This window comes from Manis pentadactyla, chromosome X, assembly GCF_030020395.1.
Source record: "Manis pentadactyla isolate mManPen7 chromosome X, mManPen7.hap1, whole genome shotgun sequence".
In the NCBI taxonomy this organism is placed as follows: domain Eukaryota; kingdom Metazoa; phylum Chordata; class Mammalia; order Pholidota; family Manidae; genus Manis; species Manis pentadactyla.
The window spans coordinates 13817365-13838077 of record NC_080038.1 but is presented as its reverse complement, the minus strand read 5'-3'; the positions used below and the strand labels follow the sequence as shown (position 1 = coordinate 13838077).

General features: G+C 41.8%; 1 protein-coding gene across 1 annotated transcript in view; it reads right to left on the bottom strand.

Annotated features, from left to right (window-relative positions):
• The window catches only part of PPEF1 (protein phosphatase with EF-hand domain 1), a 124538-nt gene that overhangs the window by 62859 nt on the left and 40966 nt on the right, over window positions 1–20713 (bottom strand). Inside the window, exons 9-11 of the mRNA XM_036912869.2 lie at window positions 18419–18546; window positions 17538–17598; window positions 1369–1532 (exon numbers count right to left, since the gene is read on the bottom strand). Of these exons, the coding sequence (XP_036768764.2) occupies window positions 1369–1532; window positions 17538–17598; window positions 18419–18546 (353 nt within the window). The remainder of the gene's footprint in view (window positions 1–1368; window positions 1533–17537; window positions 17599–18418; window positions 18547–20713) is intronic.

The following is a 20713-nucleotide window of genomic DNA, read 5'->3' as shown; positions in this document are numbered from 1 at the left end:
GTAAAAGTAAAACTATAAAATTAATAAAGAAAATATAGGAGTAACTCTTCATGACCTTGGATTTCGCAATGGATTTTTAGGTATGGCACCAAAAACACAAACAACCAAAGAAAAAAATAGATAAATTGGATTTCTTCAAAATTAGAAACTTTTGTGAATTAAAGATTTACCAAGAAAGTGAGAAGATAACCTAAAGAATGGGAAAAAATGTTTGCAAATCATATATCTGAAAAGGGACTTGTATGCAGAATATATAAAGAACTATTACAACTCAATAATAAAAAGCCAACCTGATTTTTAAATGGGCAAAGGATCTAAATAGACATTTCTCCAAAGGATGTGTATGAATGGTCAGTAAACATGAAAAGATGCTCAACATCTTTAGTCATTATAGGAATGCAAATCAAAAACCACAATAAGATACCACTGCACACACAACTAGGATGGCTTTAATAAAAATAAAAATAAAATTTAAAAAACAATAGAAAATAGTAAGTATTGGCAGAAAATGTGGAGAAAGCAGAACCCTTGTGCATTGCTGATAGGAATGTAAAGTGGTGCAGCCACTGTGGAAAACAGTTTAGCAGTTCTTCAAAAAGTTAAACATAGAACTGTCACATGACCCAGCAATTTCACTCCTAGGTATATACTCAAGAGAACTGAAAACATATGTTCATATAAAAACTTGTACATAATGTTCACAGAAGCATTGTTCATAATAGCTAAAAGGTAGAAATCCAAATGTCCATCCACCAATGAATGGATAAATAAAATGTGGTAGATCCATACAATGGAGTATCAGTCAGCCATAAAAACAAAGGATAGGGAAACATGCTATCACATGAATCAACCTGAAAAACATTGTGCTAAGTGAAAAAGCCAGACACAAAAGGCTACATATTATATGACTCCATTTGTATGAAATTTCCAGAACAGACAAATCCATAGAGACAGAAAGCAGATCAGTGGTTGCCAGGGGTGGGAGAGGAGGGAATGGTAATGGATATGACATTTCTTCTTAGGGGGAAGAAAATGTTCTGGAATTAGATACTGGTGATGGTTGCACAATCTTGTGAATGTACTAAAAATCACTGAATTGTACACTTTGAAGTGGTGAGTTTTATGATATGTGAGTTATATCAGAAAAAGAAAAAGGAAAAAGGAAAGGCTGTAAGCTGATAGGAGGTTTCTATGCATCTGAGGAGACTTCTATTTAGTAGGGTAAGCAAAGCAGAGGGTAGCTCTCACTTAATGTGAAGCTTTTCCCCTAATGCATTTCTGCTGCAGTATTTTCATTCATTCATTCAACAGGTAGTCATTGAACACATGCTATATACAAGAATCAGGGCAGTATCTACTTCCACTTGCCTGTTGTTGCTTGAAGGCTTCAATAAGTAAATAAAGATCAGTACAAGTGAGAGGGAACTGCAGCCGAGTGCCATTATAGGAGTCTGGGACTTCGATCAACCCCACACAATCCAGTCTATTCTTGTAGTCCTGGGTGGTGCTACCAATGAGTCGAGTGACTAATCCTGGAAAAGGAAAGACAGAAAGAGGGGGAAAAAAAATCAACATTCCATACTTAAATGCAATAAATGCCTTTTAGAATACCTAGCCCATGCCAGGCACTGTGCTACATGTTATGAATACCAAGATATCCCACATACAACCATATGGAATGATTTGTTCTGAGATCAGTAGGTACAGTCATATGAATCACCATCATCCCTTCCTGAGTGGACATTTTACCAAAGCAGTGAGTTCATCAGTGGGGAGGAGAAGGAGAAGCACAGGGAAAACTGGTCAGCTGAGGTATTTAGATGCTCTGAAGCTTCAACTCTACATCTTCTGCCCACTCTTACATCTCAGATTTTTACAGAGAGGGCTGAAAACATAAGCAATGCATTGTATTTGATTCAAACATCTGCTGCTATTCAGGATCTACAGAAAATTAAACTGCAACATTCAATTTTTCCCAAAACTTCAAATTTTACTTAGCTATAATTGATTTGTTTGTCTCTTCACATAAAAACAAATTTTCTGACATGATTTTCTCTTTCTTGGTAATAAAGCAGATAAAGTTAGATGACAAACCACAGGCAGGAAGACCCAAGGGCCTCTCTCCCAGAGAGACTTTTCTTTATAATGGATCACCTGCATTGTCCATGTAAGAAACCCACATCCTGGAACATATCCGGGTTCTAGCCCCTGCCAAACAGCTCAGGTTTCTATTTTCTCAAAACAACCCCACTTCCCCGAAATCAGCAGACTGCCCACCACCAATCACCTCTCCCTTCACGTTCTATATAACCAGCCAGCTCATTTCTGCAGCTGCTGCTCTCACTCTCTTGAGGCAGCCATTTTGTCTTACAGACAATAAACTTCCTTTTTCAGCGAGTCTGTGTCTGGAGTTTCTCTCAGCTGCGGAGGGGGTCGCGGTGAGATACCTTTCATTGGTGCCATGACTCGGATTGAGAGTTTCCCATTGACCTTGCTCTTCCTCATAGGAATTTGAGCTGCTTTGGGATCTCTCCCTCCCCGACCCTCCTACACCAGACTCGTCCCTCCATTTCCCCAGACACTTGGCTTCCATGCCACACCGGCCTTCGTTCTGGTGAGTTCTCCCTACACACCAGCTTAAATGCTTAGGAGTATGCTCGAGAAGTGACCATTGATCGTCCGGCACTCTCACAGCAAACTCCAGGCAGGGGAACCCCCAGCCACGACCTTCACAGTTACAGTTGACCCCCATAGCTGGTTCCCTCCCGCCCTGATCACACTGTGACAATATCCCTCTCTGTGATTTAGTGTTTCTTACATTGTCTCCAAATCCTGGTACCAGGTACTAAATCACCTCAGCCTCCCGGCCTAGCAACTCAGTCAGCAGTGGTGACGACCCCCTGTCTACAGTCTGCTCTCTCACAACCCCTGACTTCCCAGAGACACCTTGGCATGTCACTGTGTGTCCTCATCCGTTGTCACAATGGGATCCGCACCCTCCATTCCCACAGACTCCCCTTTGGGCTGTCTCCTAGACAACTTCAAACCTCTCAACCTCATGCCAGACCTCAAACCTTTCAAGCTTATCCGATACTGTAATGAAGTCTGGCCTCAATACTTACTTGATAACCAAAATAGACAGCCCCAAAATGGCTCCCTAGATCCAAAACTCCTCCGTGACTTATATAACTTCTGTGAGTGTGTGGGCAAATAGAAAGAAATTCCCTATGTCCAAGCTTTCTCCTATCTTCGAACCAAGCCCTCCCTCTGCACCTCCTGTAATCCAAAACATACCTGACTGTTTTTCAACAGCCTCCACCTCCTTTGGCTGACTTCGATACAGACAATGAGCCTCCTCCCTACTAATCTAATGCCCAAGTTCCCACAGCTCCTCTTTCTCCTACTACTCCTCCCTCCCCATCTCCTGATGCCAGTACTGTTCCCCTCCCTCTTAGTCCCATCCCTAGCCCCCCTACTACCCAAAGCTGCTCAAAAGATCATCTCCTCGCTTCACTTCGAGAAGTAGCCAGAGCCGAGGGCGTAGTCAGAGTCCACGTTCCTTTCTCTCTCTCTGACCTCTCCCAAATTGAGAAGCAGCTAGGGTCTTATACCTCCAACCCCTCCACCTATATAAAAGAATTTCAATATATTACTCAATCTTATGATCTTACCTTTCATGATGTTCACATGATCCTCTCCAACACACTCTTACCTGAGGAGCGCAGGCAAGTCTGGGAGCAGGCAAAACTCCATTCCAATGAGACACACCAAACCACCCCTGCCCACCCTATTGGAGCAGAGGCAGTCCCAGATCAAGATCCTAACTGGGACTACAATAATCCCCAACACTCCATTAGTTGAGACCAGTTTATCACGTGTCGCATGGTTGGGCTTAGAAAGTCAGCCAACAAAGCTATTAACTATGAAAAACTCCAAGAGGTCATCCAAGACAAAAATGAGAACCCCTCCGTGTTTGTAGACTGCCTCACCAAAGCTCTTCTTCAATATACTAACTTAGACCCCGAGACCCCAGAAGGGAGGCAACTTCTTATGACCTATTTCTTCTCCCAGAGCTTCCCCGATATCAAAGCGAAACTGAAAGACCTACACAGGGGACCTCTAACTCCACGAGCTGAAGTCTTAGCAGGGACCTTTAAAGTATACAATGGAAGAGATGAGAAAGCTCTTAAACAGAAATATCAGAAGAAATACCAGTTAATGGCAAAAGCTTTCCAACCAACCCCAGCCACAGGCACCCATATTGCTCCACTCTTATCGGCAACAACCTCCAGGTCTGTGTTTTAAATGTGTCCGGCCAGGGCATTGGGCCAGGGCATCCCCTAATCCTTGGAAGCCTCCAGAGCCCTGCCCTAAGTGTCAGCAACATGGCCACTGGGCCGTTGACTATCCCAGAACCCAGAGAGGCACCAAGCCATCCAGCCCTTATGGCCCACAGACCAATCTTCTCAGTAGCCGCCGATGACTGATGAGGCCCAAGACTCTCGCCCCTGGCCACCAGCATCACATCACGGGAGCCCAGGGTGACCATTACAGTGGCCGGAAAACCTATCTCTTTCCTTCTAGATACGGGAGCCACTTATTCAGTTGTGTGCGACTATAGAAGTCCTTCCTTTTGCTAACACTCCTCCATAGTCGGAATTTGTGGCAAGCCTTATCAACCCCTGCAAACACCTAATCTCCACTGTGTCCTTTATAACACCTCCTTTGCACACTCCTTCCTTATTATACCCCACTGTCCAGTACCACTAGAGGGAAGAGACCTATTAAAAAAGTTAGGCATCTCCATCGTTTTTACTCCCTACAAATGCCTCAACCCGGCTCGCCTTCAATCCCTTTCCTACTCACTCTCCAACCCGCCACAAACCCCCCTCTCCTCCCATACCTCCCAGTCAAGTTAATCCTATAGTATGGGACACCACCACCTCCTCCATCACTATTTGCCCTCCCATAACCATCAACCTCAAAAATCCCACCTCCTACCCCTCTCAATCCCAGTACCCCTTACCCCTCTCAAGTCTACTGGGCCTACAGCCCATTATCCAAGATCTTTTGAGAAAAGGCTTGTTGAAACCCACCAATTCCCCTTACAATGTTAGCAGTAAAAAAAACCAATGGCTCTTATAGATTTGTCCAAGATCTCAGGCTCATCAATGCCGCTGTTATTCCCATCCACCCAGTAGTTCCCAATCCTTATACCCTACTATCCACCATTCCTGCCTCCTCCTCGCACTTCTCCATTCTAGACCTCAAAGATGTGTTCTTCACTATCCCTCTCCACCCTGATTCCCAAAATCTCTTCACCTTCGCATGGACAGACCCCACTACCCGAACTTCCACCCAACTAACCTGGACCATCCTTCCCCCAAGGCTTCTGAGACAGCCCCCATCTTTTGGGGCAAACCCTTAAGCACAAGATCTTAAGTCCCTCACCCTCCCAAACTCTATTCTCCTCCAATATGTTGATGATCTCCTCCTATGTAGTCCCTCCCTGCAAATCTCCCAAGACACTAATCATCTCCTAAATTTCTTAGCAACCCGTGGGTACTGAGTTTTACCTTCTAAAGTTCAGTTACCTACCCCTGAAGTTTCCTACTTAGGGGTCCTTCTCACCCCTGGCTTTAAAACTATCACTATGTGCAGAAAAAAACTCATCCAAGATTTACCCCCTCCCCAGACCAAAGAAGAAATCCTCTCCTTCTTAGGACTTGCTGGATTTCTTTGAAACTGGATCCCCAACTATTTCCTCCTAGCCGCCCCTCTTTATGCCGCTGCCTGCAGCTCCTCAGCAGAACCCCTCCTCGCACCCATAACCAAACCTTTTCAGACCCTCCAAGCTGCTCTTCCACGAGCCCCAGCCCTTCACCTCCCTGACCTCTCATGCCCCTTCCTCCTATTCATCTCAGAAAATCAAGGGTTTGCCCTTGGAGTTCTGAGTCATAAATTAGGACCCTCCCTCGCCCCCATCACTTACCTCTCAAAGCAATTAGACTCCACTGTCCAAGTGTGGGCCCCGTGCTTACAAGCTTTAGCCGCGGCCGCCATACTTATTCAAGAATCAAAGAAGCTCACCTTCGAAGCTCTTACCACTGTCCTCTCCTCACACCACTTTTCTGAACTCCTCACATGCAAAGGTCTAAAAACTCTTCCCCCTTGCAGAGTTCTGTCACTCCAAGTCGCCTTGATCGAAGTTCCCTCCATTAAATTCGAAGTCTGCTCTCCCTGCAATCCCACTACCCTCTTCCCACCTCCTCCCAACCCACAAACCCCACAAACTCCCCCCTCTCACCACTGCCTGCAGATTCTAGATGAGTTACTTCCCTGCCCTTCCCACACCCAAGAGGGAGCTCCTCCCCAAGCAGACCACACCTGGTTCACCAGTGGTAGTTCCTTCCTCCACGAAAATACCCATCGAGCTGGATACGCTATTGTCTCCCTCAGCCAAACCACTTAAGCAAAGCCCCTTCCCCCAAACACCACCAATCAACAAACAGAGCTAATAGCTCTCACTGGCGCCTTTACCTTGAGCCAAAATTCCTCCCTCACCATCCATACTGACTCTAAATATGCTTTCCACATCCTGCTATCCCACACAGTGATCTGGAAAGAGAGAGGACTCCTCAATACTAAGGGCAACTCCATTACTAATGACAAACATATCATGCAATTATTAGAAGCCTCATATCTACCAACCGCCATAGGTCTAGTTCATTGTCATTCCCATCAGTCAGACCAATCCTTCATCACTCAAGGAAACAACAGGGCAGATGAAGCAGCTAAACAGGCAGCTTTAACACCTCTAATCAGTGCTCTCACCCCTGCTCTCAAATCTTCCCCTCCAATACCCCCCCACAGAAACTGTCCTCACCTATCTACACAACCTCTTTCACCCCAACCTCCAAGCCCTTCACCACTTCATTAAATCTCATCACTCCCTCTCTACTCCAGAACTCACTTTTCTAAAAAACCTTGCCTCATCATGCAGCACCTGCCAAAAAGTCAACCCCAACACACCTACATGCAAGCCAAGGTTTCCTAGTCATCAGGCTCGAGGTCTCCTCCCCGGAACCGACTGGCAACTAGATTTCACCCACATGCCCACTGTAAAGAAGCATGAATACCTACAAGTCCTAGTTGATGCCTTTTCCGGGTGGGTAGAGGCATCCCCGCCACTAGCAAGGGCCCAACAGTCTCAAACATCCTCCTATCTGAGACTATTCCCCGTTTCGGTCTCCCCGCCTCCTTTCAACCTGACAATGGTCCCGAGTTCACCTCTCCAATATCCCAAACCATCACGTGGTCTCTCAACAGACCTTGGAATGTTCATATCCCCTACCACCCCCAATCCTCAGGGAAAGTCGAAAGAACCAACCAAACCCTGAAAACAATCTTTACCGAACTATCCATTGAACTCCACCTCGACTGGATAAAACTCCTACCCCTAGCTTTGCTTAAACTCAGAGCCTTACCCAAAAAACCCACCTTTTTGTCCCCCTTCGAACTTATGTACAGAAGACCCATACTCCCCTCCAGTCTGCACCCTCAAGCTCCAGTTCTCCCCCCCACCTCTTCCCCCCTCTACTCCACCATCTCCGAACCCTTCTGTGGTCTCATGCAGATCACCTCACCCCAGCACCACAGACAACGCCTCCCCCCGCACCCTACCAGCCAGGAGACTTAGTCCTCCTTTCCCCGCCCCACAAACCCCGTCTCCCTTTAACTCCAAAATGGCAAGGCACCTACAAAGTAATTCTTACCACCCCCTCAGTGGTAAAACTATCAGGGTTCCCTCACTGGGTACATAACTCACATATAAAACCCTTTACTCAAACAGCTACCCCACTCCCCACTCTCCCCACAGATACCTTCATCTCTACGCAGACGGGACCACTAACACTTCACATCCAGAAGAAGCCTTCGTCACTGCCATCCATCCCGGAAGACACTTCCCCCGCCTCATAGCCAAGCCCCATTCATCCTGTAAATGCTCTCCCTCCTCCTCCTCCTCCTCCTCCTCCCACTTCTCCCTCCCTCTAATCCTTCCCATGACTGCACTTTCCCACCTTGCCAATACACCTTCGAAGTCTGGGCCCTCAAAGATGGAGAGAAAACTAAACTCCTCAACTCTTCTTCCTGTCCCCTCGGCCAGTGCACCAGTATTCTCTAACCTTCAATGCCCTCGATTCATGCATAAACCACCACTGTCCCAGCTCAGCCAGCTCCCTCCTAGCTAAATACCTTTGTTTTCAAGAAGACCAAAGTTCCACCTCCTGTAAAGATCCCGGGGGATGGGAAGGATGCCCCTCATGGAGTTGTAAGTACCACTACTCTTACCCTACCTGTAAGACATCGGGAGCCTGGGGAATCAATCCCACCCGCCTACTCTCTGCCAGTGGGCAGCCAAACATTACCTTTACCATAACCAACCCCGCTTCCTGGGAATCTAGGATAGCAGCAATAGGTCTCTATAATCCCAACTGGAATCATGGACGAGGAAAAATCCTCATGGCAAAAACTCTCCAACAATCTCATACAAACATAGCCTTAGCAAAATCTCAACCACACCAGACTACAAACCCTAAATTCTCTGCGAAATCTTAACTACTCTCTCCACTTCTTTCTCACAGATCTCTCTCCACATCTCTCACCCTCCTAAAAAACTTTTCATCTCTTAACACTTCCTCATGCTTCCTCTGCTGTCCCCTTCAAAAATCTCTACTTACCCCAATCCCCAATCCCCATACCAAACCTTGCTCACCCACACCCCTCCTCTCTTCCCCTTTACCCACCCTACCCTCTTTTCTAAACATAACAGACTGCTAGGCAAAAAATGCCTCACTGTGCCCTACTGCCTCCACATTTCACTATATCACCCAAAACCTAACCTCTTCCCACGGAACCTTCTTCCTTTGCAACTCAATTCCCTACGTTTGCCTACCCCATGCCACTGATAGACCTTGTTTTTCAGTCACTCTCACCCCACGCATGACTGTCTACACTAACAGAGAACTAACCAGCCTTATCTCCAGTCACAAACCCCAAGTACCCCACCCGCTTACACACCATCGACAACGCAGAGCAGCCTCTCTAGCAGTACTAGTAGGAGTCAGCCTTGTTACAGCTATCACCGCTGCAAGCTGGCTGCCAGCAGCCTCGCTCACTCTCTACTAGCCTCCCACCAATTCACACAAGACCTTATAGATCTCACAGACAAACTCACCATGACAGTAGAAGTCACCGCCCAATCCATACAAACCCTCCAACTCCAACTTTCATCCCTAGTCGAAGTAACCCTCCCAAACCATAGAGCTCTTGACCTCCTCACTGCTGAAGAAAGAGGGACCTGCCTCTTCCTAAAGGAAGAATGTTGCTACTATGTCAACCAATCAAGAAAAATAGAATATAACCTCCAATGACTCACTAATCTCTCCCATGACCTTCTCAACAAGCAAGAGTCTCTCTAGCAATCCTTCCTGGTGGCCCCTCTCTGACCAGCTGTTTAACATCCTCCTCCCACTTATCTCCCCCTTCTTCTAATCTGCCTCCTTCTCCTCATAGCCCTGTGTCTCCTTAACTGCTTCTGTTCCATTATACAAACCCACATTTCCAAAATCACCAACCAAACTATTAACCAACTAATCTTACAAGACTACCAAGCTCTTCAAAACACAGAGAGAAGCCACTACTCGCCGCACCAATACCCCCCATCAGCAGAAGCTGCAGTCTAGAGAGCACAACCTCGTGCCCCCCTCAGCAGGAAGCAGCCTAAGAAGATGTCTACGCCCCTTCACCCTCCCTTGTTTTTTAAACTAAACAAGAAGAGGGAATGTAAGAAACCCACATCCTGGAACATATCCGGGTTCTAGCCCCTGCCAAACAGCTCAGGTTTCTATTTTCTCAAAACAACCCCACTTCCCCGAAATCAGCAGACTGCCCACCACCAATCACCTCTCCCTTCACGTTCTATATAACCAGCCAGCTCATTTCTGCAGCTGCTGCTCTCACTCTCTTGAGGCAGCCATTTTGTCTTACAGACAATAAACTTCCTTCTTCAGCGAGTCTGTGTCTGGAGTTTCTCTCAGCGGTGGAGGGGGTCGCGGTGAGATACCTTTCAGTCCACTCCGTTTGCTGAGATCCAGGGTTCTTGTCTCACCTGACTACCTATGAAACAGTCAGCCCAAGAACAGAAATCTGGCCAATTCAGGCAGAAAAATATGAAAGGAGATATGGTAGATGGTTTGCAAAAGTGACCCCAATTCTCTATCCCAACCTCTAGCCATGATCTTTCTAATGTGATTTTGTAGCTACTCTCATCAGGAGTTGATTTCCCAGGTCCTTGAAAGCTGGGTTGGGTACATGAGTTGTGTTGGCCTGAAGAATGTGGTGGAAGTATTATGTGCCAAGGCCTTAATAGGCCTTGTATCCTTCCACGTTCTCTCTTTTGAAACTGTGCCACTACCATGGAAGCACAGGCTAGCCTAATGAAAGTTCCAAGACCATGTGGAGCAGAACTGAGTCACCATAGCCAAGGCCATCCTAGATCAGTCACCACCAGCAGACCTCCAAACACATGAGTGAACTCCAGCCAAGACCTGAAAAACTGCTAAATCTAAGCCTGCCAAAGTCAGCAGACACGCTCAACTAATCTGTAGGCTTGAGAGCAAAAAGAAATGTTCATTACAGGTCCCTGAGCCATCATGGTTGCTTAATAATACAACAGTATTATTACAGTATCAGGTAACTGATACAGAGGACAATGACATAATCTTCAGCTCATTAACACTGAATTGCTACTAAACCCATTAATCAGAAGTTCTCTGCAAGCAGTTTCTGTCTTTTTGAATATCTATAGTGGACATGTTCAGAATGTCTGATGTTAGCAGATGTAAATACATTTTTTTCATGATCCAGTTGTGTTAAGAGATTCCAGTTTAGAGAATTTTTTCAAGTTTAGTTCTTAAGTAAGTCATAATATTTGGCACCTTAAAAATTCTTTCTAAATTATTGAGTATTCCAATATTTTCTTGGTGGTAGGTGGTGATGTTTTGTAGGATGTTAAATTTAGGAGTAATAATGTCTGTCTTCGATGTAGTCCAGCAGAAGTAATTTTCCTCATTTGGATTTGACTTGAGACCAGCTTAATTCATTTTATATTTGAAAACTAGAAATGCAGAGCACCTTGGTAAATGTTATCTCAGATTCATTAAATGGGCAGTAAAGCCTAAATACTGTACTTTCTTAATTATCACACCACTCATTTCCATTTGGTAGTCATTCTTAAAAGAGGCATCTTGTGCCAAAGACAAACTTGCCTCTTCCTAACTCCACACTGAAATATCAGGCTCCTCTTGGGGAAAAAAATCAACAAACAAAAACAACCTCAGTGGTTTCACTATGTCATCTTTAACTGATTTACTAAGTAACCCCAGCTGTGTGAGGTACACACAGGAAATCATTTTCTTTTCCCAATCATTGCCTTCACCCATGCTCTGTCAGCTCTGCCTTTCTCATCAGCTGACACATTAAGTCAACTCCACCAGTTCCAGTTACTACAATGCAGTTTTGTTGTTTAAGAACAAGATTAAAATATTGTTTTTCTGCTTAAAAAAAAAAAAACTCAGCCTGGCCCTTCCTTCCATACATTTGATAACCCTCATTTCTTATAAGTTCAGTGATAAATATATGAAAAAAGCACCATTTCTCTAAACCAATTCTTAATCAAAACTACTCAATATGAAATATCAGTGAACATCAAATCATAATCCTTCCACTGATTTTTAGCCACATTAAAAGAATAACAGATTCTCTTCCTAATGTGTGTAGCTAATGTGGGTCATGTATGAAAACTATCAAAAGCTTTAACACTTCAAATGCAAGTACTGTCCTGTGGGCTATAACTATCACAACTACTACTAATAATTTAATGATGCCAACAATATATGAAGATTTGTGCAACATGTAATTAGAATGCATCCTTACCTACTTGATTTACAATTCTGTCAACATGAATCTAAACTAATTAAATATAATGAAATCTTTAATTATAACCAAATGATACCTTTACAAGTTGTTCTAAAGAAAATACCTCAAAAATCCCCCTACACACAATCTTTTCTTTTACCCAGTACAGACTCAAAATCTGGCCAGGGAAAAATTTAAAGCCCATAATTTAAAAAAAAAAAAACAGAAACACAATTCCGCCTCTACCACCCACATGTCACTTTGAAAACAAGCTCCAGATATTGCTGGAAAAAGAAAAGCACCAGTTGAACAGCATTTATAGTTCTTTCATTTTTCAATTGTGAATCTGGATTAAAACCATGGGTGTCCACATAATAAGCTCAATAAATGCTAAAATGACATTTCAAAAAATTCAACACCTATTCCTAATTTTTAAAAAACTCAGAAAACTAGGAATGGAAGACTACCTCCTTAACATAATTTTAAGAACTTAAGTCAACAGTGAAAGTTTTTCCATTAAAGCATTAACAAAACAAGGATGCCTACTTTCACTGTTTCATTTTAATACCTTCTGCTATTTCCAACCAATGCAATAAAACACAAAGCCAAAATACAAGCAGTGACTATTTGATAGAAAGACATAAAAATAAAAAAAAAGTTATTTGTGGCCAAAGTGATTAAGTATCTTCATTCAAGAAAATCAACTGAAAAAACTCCCAGAACTGACAGGAAAATTAAAATAATACATAAGTTAATCACACTGGTTTCAATCATTGCTTCATCACTGAGGAGATGAATCACCTTAGGAAATCACCTTCCAACCCTCAATATTCTCATCCACAAAGCAGGAATAATGATAATACTAATCTCACTGGTTTGCTATGAAGACTAAATGAAATTTTTAAAGCACTTAAAGATATGGCACATGGCAAACATTTAATAAATATCAGAAATAATGATAAAAATTTCATTAATGTTATTTCTTAATAGTGGCACAATAGAAAACAAATAAATATCAATGAAAAGCTTTGCTAAATACTACCAATAATCATTGGGGAGACACAATGGGGAAAATATCCTCTTCACCATAACAACAAAAAAGGTAAAATAGTTGGTCTGATAGGACATTTTGCCTGATGTGGGAAGCAGAAAGAACAATCAAAACAAACTCCGGCACACTCCATCCCACTCCCCACTCCCACCAGTCTCTGTGGAAACCTACTGCTATGTATAGCGGCTTTGGCTTTCGACCTGCAGGAGGAGGTTGAGGTGAAAAGCAGACTGGAGAATGGATGAGTGGTCTCTCTATCAAGTCCTATGAACTGATGTGAGCAATTAAGTAGTAGGACATGGAGATGAACTGCTTCCAGGTCACCTCTCACCTTTGGAACACCCAGAATGTCTTCACGTACTCTGTGCTTCGGAGTTAAAACCATCAATCTGGCTCTGATATCTGGAAATGTTAAATGAACTTCTGGTCCCTAAAGAGACCCCGCAAGGGGTCACAGCACTTTGGCCAAACAGGCCTAGGTGGAGGTTGTCTGGGACTTTCCCACCAGAGGGGGCCACCAGAAAGCAACCTACAGTAATGTACAACATGGTGACTCAAGTTAACAATACTCTATCATATATCTGAAAGTTGCCAAAAAAAAGAGAACATTTTAAAAGGTCTCACCACACACACAAAAATTTGTGACTATGTGAGGTGATGATTGTGTTAACTAACCTTACTGTGGTAATCATTTTGCAGTATATACATATATTAAATCATTACATTGTACCCCTTAAACTTATATGTTAATTACATTTCAATGGGAAAAAATTTAAATGCAATCAACCTACAGAAATTATCTGTAAATCTTTTTCTGCTACATATAATAATTAAATCAGTATGATTAGACCAGTATAATAGGTATATAAGAGAATAGCTCAGAAATATGCCCTATTACATATCTTTAAGTGAACATACTATGAATGAAGCACTATAAATCATGGTGAAAAGATATATTATCAAATAAATGTGAGAAAAATTGGTTACCTACTTGGAAATTTTCTTTGTAGTTGTATTTTTTAATTGTTCTCAACTAGTAGGCATCAAAATGTCCTTTTTTTGTTTAATATTAAAAAATCCAAAATTTATGAAGTGCTAAAATTTTTGAAGTCAAACCACAAAAAAAGTCTAGAAATATAGGCATTTAAAATATTTAAGAGCCTTCTAAATTTAAAAGCAGGATTCACAAAGAAAAGGGTATTTAGACTTGAAAAGAAAGCTTTTTAAAATAATGGATGGCAATTTCCTAAGTCTGACAAAAAATACCATTTTAGATATCAGAGAGCTCAGTATACACACACACACACATTCATATCAGGCAAAGATTTCTTAAACAGGATACAGAAAGCACTAACCATAAAGGGAAAAAAAATTGTACTACATTAAAATCAAGAATGTCCATCAAAAGACTCTATTTACAGATTGGGAAGGTAAAAGCCAAAGACTAGGAGAAGATATTTGCAGTATGTTTAGCTAACAAAGATTCATATTCTCATACTTAGGATACTTAGAGAACACTTACAAATTGGTATGAAAAAGGCAGACAACCCAATCGAAAGATGGCAAAAGACCTGAACAGGCACTTCACCCAACAGGATGTCCACACAGCCAATAAACATACAAAAAGATGAACAACTTCACTGCTTACCAGAAAAATGCAAATTAACACAGAAATGTGATCCTACTACATAACCACCAGATTGCCTAAAATGAAAACAACGGGCAATTTCAAGTGGTAGTAAGGATATAGAACAACTGGAACTCTCATACCCTGGTGGCAGTATAAGTTGCTACAAAAATTTAGTAAAATAGTTTGTCAGTATCTAATAAAGCTGAACATATGCATACCCTATAACCCCAAACTTCCACTCCCGGGCTATTGTACATCTCCATAATAATGGCCCCCAACAAATCATGCCTCCACATCCCTTTACAGTATAATGCTGCTGTTCCTCCCTGCAAGAGATGGGGCTCTCCTATCCCGTGACTTGCTTTGACCAGTAGAATATGGCAGAACTGATTTTGTGTGAGTTCCACAGCATAGGCCTGAAGAGGCCTGGCAGCTTCTGCCTTTGCCCTCTTAGGATCCACCTGCCATGTAAAGAAGTCCAGGACATCCTGCCGGACAGAGAGGCTCCATGAGGAGACCTGAGGTACCCAAGCTCAGAGCCAACACCAAAGCCCCAGACATGTGAGTAAGACCATTTGGATCTCCCAGCCCAGCCCAGCTACGCTGAGTGAGCCCAAATGACATGAAACAAAGACAAGTCGTCCCCACGGAGCCCTGTTCAAACGCCTAAGCCACAGAATCACAAGCAAGAAAATGGCTGTTGCTTTTAAGCCACTAAACTTTGGGGTGGTTTGTTATGCAGCAACAGAGAACTGAAAATAAGTAGATGGCAAAAGAAAAGAATACTGTGTTCACCAAAAAGGACATGCACAAGAATGTGTCCCACAGTACCATTTAAATGACCAAACCTGAAAATGACCCAAATGTCCATAACAACAGAATGGATAAATGTTGGTGTAGCTGTAAAATGGAAGATTATCCAGCAATAAGAATGACCAAATCGCAACAATATAGATGACTCTCACAAATATAATGTTGAGCATGAGAAATCAGACCCAAAACTGTATGCTCCCACAAACAAGAGAGAAGTTCCAAAACAAGGAGAACTAATCTAGGATACAGAAGTCACGTAAGGTATGACGGGGAGGGGTAATGACTTGATGGGGACAGCACAGGGGCTCCTGTGACTCTGATAATGCTTTAATTTCTTGTTCTGGGTACAGATTACAAGAGTGTGTTTATTTTGAGAAAATATATTGAGTCATATGCTTATGATTTGCATACTTTTCTGTAATATATGTTATATTCCAAGAAAAGTTTACCTAAGATTAAACCACTGTCCCATTCTTGATAAAAAAAAAAATTAGTATGTTTAAATCACCTGTGGAATTTTTTTTTAATGCAGATTTTTAAAAAATATAGAGCCTGAGTACATATCTGTGGACTGGAACCCAGCCATTTGTGGTTATGAATCTCCATAAGTGGTTCTGATGCATAGCCCAGATTGAAATATTAGGTCATAAGCAGAAAGAGTGCTTTTTCATTTCATCATTATTATATTTCCTCAGAAATATTTTTGCCAAAGAACATGAAGCACAAACAACTGTCTTCAAATTGCAATTATATAAAGAAAGAAAATGGCAAAATACCCACTTCCACCCACTCCCCACTCCTCAGGATTGCCTACCACCATTCAGAAAGCTTCTACAGATCATTAAATGTTTTAATTAGTTTCACACATATGTACTTAGTTCAAAGCATGCCATGAAAACACCATTCTCTTGCTACTTTGAAGGGTGCTTACTAGATTATTTAAAAGATGCTCTTAGAAGCCATACACATTTTTAATTAGAGCAAAAAAAGGTTAGCCCAAATTCAAGAAAAATGAGTTTTCAAGTCTAGCATCTACCTTGAAAATAAGAGACACGCCTTAATTTGCAAGAGAAATATATGCCTTTTGAGTAACTATAATTTTTAATCATTTTTGTTTTTTATGTTTTTTTATTTAAGTATAGTTGATATACAATACTATATTGGCATCAGGTGTACATAGTGATTGACAATTATATACATTATGAAATGCTCATCATGATAACTATAGTTACCATCTGTCACCATACAAAGTTGTTACAATATTACTGATTATATTCCTTATGCTGTACTTTTCATCCCCGTGACTTATTTATTTCATAATTGGAAGTTTGTCCTTCTTGATCCCCTTCACCTAATTTGTCTGTCCTCCCACCCTCCTCCCCTATGGCAACCACTGTTTGTTCTCTACATTTATGAGTCTATTTCTGTTTCATTTATTTGTCCATTTTGTTTGTTTGACTTTTATAGATTTACATGTAATTTCATGTAAATGAAATCATGTGGTATTTGTTAAAATCATTTTTGAACCACACCTACATTGCCTAACTCTGAAATGATTTCTTTAGTCATTTAGAATGACTAAATAAATGATAGGTAGATAAATGGACAGACAGATATATATATAGCTATGCAGAAAACAGAGATATAATGAGGCCAACTGTGTTTAAATCTCCATTTCCCTCAAAATCTGTTTCATGAAATACTCAAGGTATTTTGATCTCTCAGTACAAAAGTTTTCTGGATAAAAAATAAGATCTTCTTTACTAAGTTACTACTGTACATCAAAAGACTGGTTCAGAGAGGGCATTCAACAAATTAATGTTGAATCAATCTAATTCAGTTTTTTGAAAGTGAAAAAAAAATTCAATGGCTATTTAGTCAACAACAATCAGAGAGGTAAAAAACCAGTTGAGCTGATTTTACCAGTTGATTGGTGTCACACAGGCAAGACTGGTGGGCATCCTTTCAATTTCTTAGTGTTCTCCCATCTTCTGAGTGCACATCCCTTAATGAGGACAATTCAATATTTAATGACTGCTTTTCAGAAGCCTAAACTTTTCTTACCTGGGTCTTTATCACATACTTGTGTGTAGTTTTCCAACATGAAGGAAAAAAAGTTGGATAGCTGGACAAAATAAAAATACATTAATCAATTCATGAACTGCAAACAGCTGCTGTGGGAAATGCTGTTGGTGTTCCATGCAAGTCTCCTTTACTCCTCCGGGGCACTCATCTCCCAGCTAGTGGAATCCCACCTCTGTCTGCCCCACCTCCTCCCAAGGACTGCCCTTGGCAGATGGGCGGCACCACCCCCAGAGTTGCACAGAATATATATCCCCCCTCCTTGGGGGCTGCCCATAGAAAATAACTAAGTGAAGCAAGGGTATTAAAATGGGATCAGGCTGAGGTCAGACTTCTCCAGAAACCCTATTTTTGCCGAGCTCTTTCCCCTGTTCTATCTTGCTTTCCTCATCCCCTTATAGGTTTTTCCTAAGAATGCGGTCTCAGGAGATCACTGGTACCAGAATCCCTGTCTCAGACTCTGCTTCTAGAAAACCAGCCTAAGACAGCTACCAGTTTGTGCTCATTATGATCTCTTCTTTTCCTATTGCTGGTGAGATTAAGAGTTAAGGAATATTCTTAAATGTCAAATACATTTGGAAAATGAAGGAAGGGAGCAAGGGAGAGAGGAGGAGAAGATGGAAATCCACCAGCATTCCAAACATTGCCTAGATTATCTGCAAAGACCTGCATTTATACAGCACAAATAACTTCTCTGAGCCCTACCTCCCATGAAGAATAAACACTAATCAATCTGGGGGGGTCTGGGAGTTCAGGGAAAGACGACTCCATACAAATATCAAAATGTATGATTTTAATGCTGTTGATGGGTTTGTCAGTTAAGAGATGCATTTTACCAAAAGAGACAATCTTGCAAAACAAACCTGCAATTGGCCTTGTTCATCAGCATATTCGATGGACTGGAAGATGGAGAGGGCATGGCATTGTCTAGCCTTCAACCGAACCCTATAACCTCGGTACCAGTTCTGGATTTTCAAAGCCGCCTTCATCACTGCAGACCCACGGGATATAAAAACCAGAGAAAAACAGTTACTATGCAGCTGTGGTGGGTAAGTGAGTACTTCAGAAAAAAATCAGCCCACCTGGATTACTTGGTTCTAAGAACATAAAAACTACCAACAATGAGATTTACCTTTACCTTTTTGCAAAATGTCCTCATGTTTCAGATACTCAGAGAAAAATGATGGCATAGCCATTAAGAGCAGAATTTTTGGAGCAAGACTGTCTGAATTTGAATCCCAACTCTGCCAATTACTGTTTGTGTGGTTCTGGGTTAAGTTATTAAAACTCTCAAAGACTCAGTTTCCTGATCTGCAAAACAGGAATAGTAGTGGCTACCTCTGGCACTTCTTAGGCATATGACGTCTATGATGCCATATGAAGTAGCAATTCCGTTCTTCACTAAGTACCCCAAAGCGACCCACAAAACCCTCAGCATCTCTTTGTGGCAGTAGGGAGTTTGACACCAACACAGCCACGGTCCATTGGAAGCAATGGATTAAATAAAGCCATGGCAACATAGATGGATCTAAAAAGCACAGTGCTTCAATTAACACAGTATTAAAAAGTTAGAGACAGAATGAAATATAACATGACACCATTTTATATAAATTTAAAATATACATACAGAAACTACAATACACATTGCATAAGAATATATACAAAGGAAAATGTACTAATCATAACAGATCAGTTATTTATGGGGGGGCAGTAAATGAGTAGGGTACACGGATAAAAGGCAACAAGCAAATTAAGAAAGAGCCTTGCACAGACCAGCGATGACCAACAATGTACAATGAATTGAGAAGGATAATTCACTCCACCTTCTGTACCAGAGATTCAATTGATGAAAAACAGATGGATCAATGAACACATCTCCCTCCTTCATACAGTTACTCTGAGGATGAAATGAGACACTCCAGGTGAAGAGAACAGCCCAAAGCCTGGTGACAAGCACATGCTGAATGGATGGCAACTATAGTGAGAAATACCGTTGTTTACAGATTATTTAGGCACACCGACTTGCTTCTGGAGCTGGTAGCCTTTGAACCATCCTGTAGCTTCATAGTTTTAAAGAAAGCAATCAAGTGAGAGATAATGAGATTTAAAATACAGCCTCTTATGCCTTCCTCAAGTTTTAGAGTAAAGAGCAATCAACACCAGCCGGCTCCTTTTCTTCATACTATAATTTTCCCAGTTAGCACATAAAAATTAAGAGTTGACTATAGCAAGAACAATCTGAGTTCTGAAAGCAGAAATCCAGACTCCAGTCCTCATACCCTCGGCCTAGTACTGCTATATACACTGAGTATATATTGGTCACCTGAGAGTTTCTCTGAGGCTCTTGGTTCCAGAGACTTTCATTTCATTATTCAGCTCTAGAAACCCCAGGAAATAGGCATAAGGTCAAGTTTCATGGTCTTTATAGGGAAAAACCACAGGGAGGAGAAATTAGAGTGACTTGCTCAATATCCCAAAGCAAATGCCATAGCTGAAATCTCGAATGTTCTTACCATACCATTATGGAGAACCCAGCCTCGCCAGAAAGTTCTGTTCTAGGGGACAGTCACTCTCATGACCAACCAACCCTCACCTCAGGGGCTCTCTCATGAGATATTCAACACTTGCTATCATAAAATCAGTTTTGTGTTAGATGATTTTGCCCTTCTGTAGGCTAGTGTAAGTGTACTGAGCACGTTTAAGGTGGGCTGGGCTAAGCTGTGATGTTTGGTTGGTTACGCACATTAAATGCATTTTCAACTTACGATATTTTCAATTTACAATGGGCTTATCAGGACATAACCCTATTGTTTAAGTCGAGGAAAATCTGCATAGTCACATGTTTATGTGTTTGTTGTCTATTTCCCCCTATTAGCTAAGCTACATGAGAACAGGGACTTTATTTTGTTCATTGCTATATGCCCTGTACCTGGGGTAAGGCCTGGAAGTTGATATCTGTTGAATGAATGAATGAATGAATAAATACCTTCTAGGGCTACAGAATAATACACAATAATATATTAGTAATGTACAGAGATAGGTATCAGTAATATAATAATTAATGCTTAATATAAAATGCTTCGCACATTGCCTGGCATATAGAATGCACTCAATAAATGGTAGGTGCTTTTTTTAAAACTTAAGGTGGGAATAACAGG